The 5222-nt window shown below is 60.3% G+C and overlaps 1 protein-coding gene and 1 long non-coding RNA gene across 3 annotated transcripts in view; both read right to left on the bottom strand.

Annotated features, from left to right (window-relative positions):
* The window catches only part of LOC109294110, an 11129-nt gene extending 8748 nt beyond the window's left edge, over positions 1–2381 (bottom strand). The window contains exons 1-2 of the long non-coding RNA XR_002096467.1: positions 2370–2381; positions 1735–1738 (exon numbers count right to left, since the gene is read on the bottom strand). This is a non-coding gene — a long non-coding RNA (uncharacterized LOC109294110). The remainder of the gene's footprint in view (positions 1–1734; positions 1739–2369) is intronic.
* Positions 1–5222, bottom strand: part of HPCAL4 (hippocalcin like 4) — a 16364-nt gene that overhangs the window by 7447 nt on the left and 3695 nt on the right. The window contains exon 2 of one of the 2 annotated variants that reach the window (XM_019512366.1): positions 704–878. In XM_019512366.1, the coding sequence (XP_019367911.1) occupies positions 704–865 (162 nt within the window). In that variant the 5' untranslated portion in view covers positions 866–878. The remainder of the gene's footprint in view (positions 1–703; positions 879–5222) is intronic. The other variant, XM_019512365.1, reaches the window with a different exon arrangement.

The following is a 5222-nucleotide window of genomic DNA, read 5'->3' on the forward strand; positions in this document are numbered from 1 at the left end:
GCTGGTGGGCCAGGGGGCAGCTGGGCCCGCAGGATCTTGCTCTCATGGGGCAGTTCAGTATCCTGGGATTGCAGCCTTTGAAAAAAAAAAAGCACCAGGACAGGCTCGGTGCCAGCACACCCGGGCGCTCTCGGGCTCCAGCCCGGCACCCGATGCAACTAGAGCTACAGCATTGCAATAGTCCAGCTAAAAGCTACTTGTGCCAGCTATAGACAGTAGTGAGTCCTCTCTCATCCTAAAAATAGGAGATTTTTACAGTACCAAAAGGCAAATTGTACCTCGGACCAGGGACTCATCTAAGGTCATCCAATCCCTGAGCTTTCAACCTGATCACTGGGTGGTCTCCAACAGCTACTGTCCCCACAGTCTGCACCATATCAGCCCCACGTTTTCAGTCATGAGCTCAGGGCACCCCTTGCCACCCAACATTGGCCTTCCTTCCCATCCCTTCCCTGGACCTTGATGTCTACAGGCCAAGGTCAAACATCCACCTGATCCCACTATGGCCGAGGCAGGACAGCACACCAGGGAACAGTGCGGCCAGCATCACCTCCAGCCGCCTTCGAATCCCCAGGCCACAATGACCAGGTGCTCCCGTGCCGCGGGGCTGACGCTGAGCAGCCATCACGCAAGCCTGGAGCAAACTTCTCCAGGATCCCAGCGAGTCACCGGCACAGCCCGGCCACCACCGCTCTCCACGTACCTTGATGTAGAGCTGCTGAAACTCCTCCAGGTTGAGGATGCCACTGGGACAGTCCTTGAGGAAGCCCTTGTACCACTGCTTGAGCTCCTGCTCGCTGAACTCCGTGCACCTCACCAGGTCCTCCAGCACCTCAGGGGCCAGCTTGCTGTTGTGCTTTCCCATGACCGACTCTGCAAAGGGCAGCACATGTCTGAGGCGCTAGCACACCTGCCAGATCCCCCGGGAGCTGGGCTTCAAGCTTACGGGGGCTCCACACATACCTATGCCACCAACTTGCCAGGAAGACCTCAGGCAAGTCTCGTCACCTGTGTTTCCCACCCCACTTCCCACTTGTAAAGCTAATACAGACAAGCCCCGTGGACGTAGTTAGGTGATGGGCATCCAGAGAGCTGTGGGAGACCAGGCGAGGCTCCAGGATCAGTATGCCAATGCCACAGATTGGGCACACACCAGCAAGGTCACCAGAAGCCCCTGTAAGCGAAGAGATCAGCCCACCTCCCACTGCTAGAGTATGCCACGTCCCCACCCCCTGCAGACCACAAACAGATGCACGGTCTGCATATTCCCGCACTGCTCCCCCTCTTCCCAGGGTTAAGTCCATGCAGCAAAATGAAGGCATGACTGCAGCAAGCTTTAGAGCAATCTAGGAGATGGCCAAACTGGAGCAAGACAAGTGTCAGGACAGGCCACTAACCAGATGCCAGGCTCCAGCAGTTCAACTGATGGTGATCCCATTGACCTGTGCTAGCTAGATGCAGCAACGTGGTGCCAACAGCCCTTGGCTCGGCTGGGCGGATGCCCCTTGAGGAGCATTTGTGACTGGGGCCATCACAGCATGCACCAAGAGAGCTGGCTTCAGGAGCCCCATCTGGAAATGTCAGAGTTGATGCAATGGGACAGTCTTAGGAGAGCACGTCTTGGCCTGCTCTCACCCGGGCCCCCCACGCCGGGGCTGGAGGGCAAGCAGCTTTCTTGCCGGGACCAGCTGGAGCTGTCTGCAAAGGGCCAAGCGGGCCACGAGATGGCAGCACCAGCCTCCGCTGGGTGGAGGCGGAGAGCAGAGCACCTTGATGCTGTGCCCGCAGGCTCTCACCTTAGGGGCTGCAGGCAGGCTGGGCCGCGCTGACCCCAGATCTGCTTAGCAAGGAAGCCTGCAGTAAGCATCTGACCCCGTCAGTTCTAATAGCGCCGTAATCCCCTGGAAGCCGACTGTCTCCTGGCTCTCCCGGGGCCCCGAGAGGCAGCTGGGGGTGGGGTGGCACCGCAGGCATCAGGGGCTCTTGCCCCTGACAAGGAAGGGGCTGCTGCAAAGGCTCAGGCCCCTGAAGGGTGCCAAGGGCTGAGCGCACCCAGCAGCTAGAGGGGAAACGGAGCAGGGGGGAGACGGCTCGTTAGTGGTCACTGGGGATCATCCCCAGCTAGGCAGAGCCAGCGCAGGGCCTGAGCACTGCTGCGGGTGAGAGCCCCAGGCAGGAGGGCACCAATGCCAGCTCCTCAGGTGCTTGTGGCAACACCTCGCTTTACCTGCAAACCCCAGCACCCAAAGCGAGCGATTAAGAAAGCAATCGCCGCTTTCACCCCCCAAAAAGTGAGGGATTCCTTTGTCTTCACACCTGCCGAGGGGAAAAAAAAATCTCTCTAAAAATCAACCCAGAAAGGTGCAGACACCAGACATCAGGGCCATGTTTTTAAAACCCTCCCGATCTGAGCCAATCTTTCTGGGTGCAACCCGTGGTGGCCTGGCCCCATCACTCAGCAGCAGGGGGGAAAAAAGAGAGGCCTCTCACTCCCACAGGGCTGACGGGAGCCAGACGTGACGTGGGCCACCTCTCGAGGACACCGTTCGCAGGGCAGAGATGCTGCGAGTCAGGTCTCAGGGCCTCGCCCAAGGAGACACCCGTCTGTCCTGGGCACAGCCAGCCTGGAGCCGGTGGCAGGGAGCAGGGGGCCGCGGCACAGCAGGTGAGGGGGCAGCTATAGGCAGAGCAGCACAGTCTTCTTGGTCAAGCAGGGGGTGCAGGCAGGGTACCAGGTCCCACCTGCAGCTCTGTGTCACTCTCCAAGTACAGGCAAGACACATATTCAAGCTTATGCCTCAGTTTCCCCACAGAGGCAAGACAAACAGTGCTGTGCTCCGGGAGATATGGGCACGTGCCTACAGCACAGAGTGCTTGAAGGGTCTCACCTGACACTTTGCCTTTCTGTAGCACCTGTTTACGGCTCAATTAACTCTGGAGAGAGAAAGCCACGTCTCAGGGGCTCCCAAAATGGGTGCCATCCCCTACCCTGGAGGGTTAGCCAAGAAGCAAAGGCATAAGCACAGTCAGCAGCGTGGGGGTGGAAATGGCAGTCAGGAAAGATCCTTCCCACTAGTCACAAGTCACCGCTGGGACGCAGCCCAAAGCTTTCCGCTCCACAGCGCAGCCTCTCCCTTGGGCTAAAGGGGCGACTCCATTAGCAAGGGGCAGTCGTAGGATTTTATCCCGTGTTTTCCGTCCTGTCAAGGGCCGCGCTGCATGGGACGAAGCTGCCACGTCTCAGACAGGAGGATTTTAAGTGTCAGAGCTGCCCGCTCATCTGCATCGGCCAACCCTATAGACACTGCAACTTGACGTAACTCCTGACACCCCACCACGCGGTCTCGGGTCAGTAACCGTATGGGCAGAGGGGGCATCAGCACCGAATACCCCTTCATCGCTCCCATGCAGCCTTGCCCACGGGCTGCTAATTAACGGAGTGGCAGATGACCAGCCAGACGGACACGGCCCTGGCCTCCGCTCTCTCCTTCAGCAAGAACAGGCTGTTGGAGTTTGTCTGGAGACCGAGACAGAGAAAACCGGATCCCAGCTTTATGCGTCTCCCAAGCCTGGCACATCCGGAGCAACTGATGGCTTTGCAGCACTACTCGTCTTGGCAGCTCACCCGTCATCGCCTCACTCCTCTCCGCCTGGCTTGTTTCCTCCTCTGCCGCTCTGCCTGGCTTATTATTCCAGGGCATCAGGGCTTCTCATGCCTCTCTGAAAACCCGGGGGCTGGGCCGCAGCAACACAGCCTGCACTGCGGCATCTGCCCTTGTGACCAGACCTCGTCCTGGGAGGTGGGATTCGAGCTGGTAACTTTTCGCTATGGAGGTGGCTGAGCCGATACGAGATGCTCGGTGGAAGTCAGCAGAAATTCCAGGCCAAAACGCCACCCAGAAGTTCGCAGAGAGAGTTTGAGCCCACCCGGACCCAAATGCTTTGCTTGCCCTGGCTGGTCAGGCGGCCATCCCCCAGCTGATGGTCCCCTCCCAGGGTCCAGGGGCCAAGCAGCTAAGCCAGCAGAGTCCAGCTGTCCCCTGCTCTGCTGCAGAGAGCTCAAAGGCCCGGCAAGGACGTTTCCCTCCGAGCCCCGGTAGCTTCTACCCCTTAGCACAGGGTCCGGGCCGGAGCACGGAGAGGAGCAATTCCCCGATTGCGTCTGCTTGCTGCCCGCTTCAAGCCAGTGCCCGTGCCCGGAGCACTCCTTCCTCCTGACAGCATGCCCCAGGAGAGCCAAACGAGGCAGCTCTGCCCCTGGACGCACCCTCAGCCCAGCTATCTGTGGCCTTTCACTACCCCTTGCACTTGGCTTGGGAGCAGCATGGTTTGCTCGGGGCAGGCAGGAACCCATGGGGGCTTAGTTAGGGCATCTCCAGGGATGAGGATGAGGCACCTGGCCCTGAGCTGCGAGTCCATCCCAGAGAGCTGGGCACGCTTCAGCCCACGAGGGGCAGGGCCCTGGCTCTGTGCGGCCGGGTGAGGAAGATCCCATGCTCTCTGGAGGAAGCCCTTCCTCTTCACAAAGGCCGAAAGCCCCAGGCAGCTCCCAGCACGGGGATAACCCACCTGCCGCGCTCTCCGGGGAGGCTGCCCCGCAATAGCCTGGCAGCAGTCATCCCATTGTGCCCCACACCAGCGGGGCTCTCAGACGCGCTGTCCCCCATCCTGATGTTTGCCAAGCACCTTGATGCCCGCTGACATCTGCTGCTGGCTCCGGGCACCATGAAGATCCAGCTTGGCCGTGACTCTGGCCCCCGATCTGTCCGGCTCCCCCTTTCCAGCCGCTCTCTCTCAAGGGAGCTTTTTGGGGGTTTTTTTGCTTTCTTCACTCCCCCCAGTGACTTCCCATCCCCCTCCCACAGCAAGGCAGAGCTGTGGGCCACAGGCAGGAGACAAAGCCCAGCTCTGGGAAGGGGGCAGGAGATGGGCACCCCCCTCTCCATCAGGCCTCTGCCAGGCGGAGGGTGGCAGGGACCATCTCCTCCGCCGAGGAGCTGGTGCCGAGGCAGTTGCCATGGCAATGGCTCCACTGTCGAGAGCTGGTAGGCAGCCGCAGCAGCATCCTTGCGTCCGCGGGCCTTGGCATCTCAGCCACGAGCACCGCCAGAGTCGAACGGCCGCTCCTCCGGGAAGAAGGGATACGGCTCATGGGCCCTGGGGGGACAAAGGAAGGAGACGGGGAGGGAAAATACGGGCACTTAACCCCCCCCCCCCCCGGG

The sequence above is a fragment of the Gavialis gangeticus genome, unplaced genomic scaffold (assembly GCF_001723915.1).
Source record: "Gavialis gangeticus isolate Ggan-Ray unplaced genomic scaffold, GavGan_comp1, whole genome shotgun sequence".
NCBI classification, from domain to species: domain Eukaryota; kingdom Metazoa; phylum Chordata; order Crocodylia; family Gavialidae; genus Gavialis; species Gavialis gangeticus.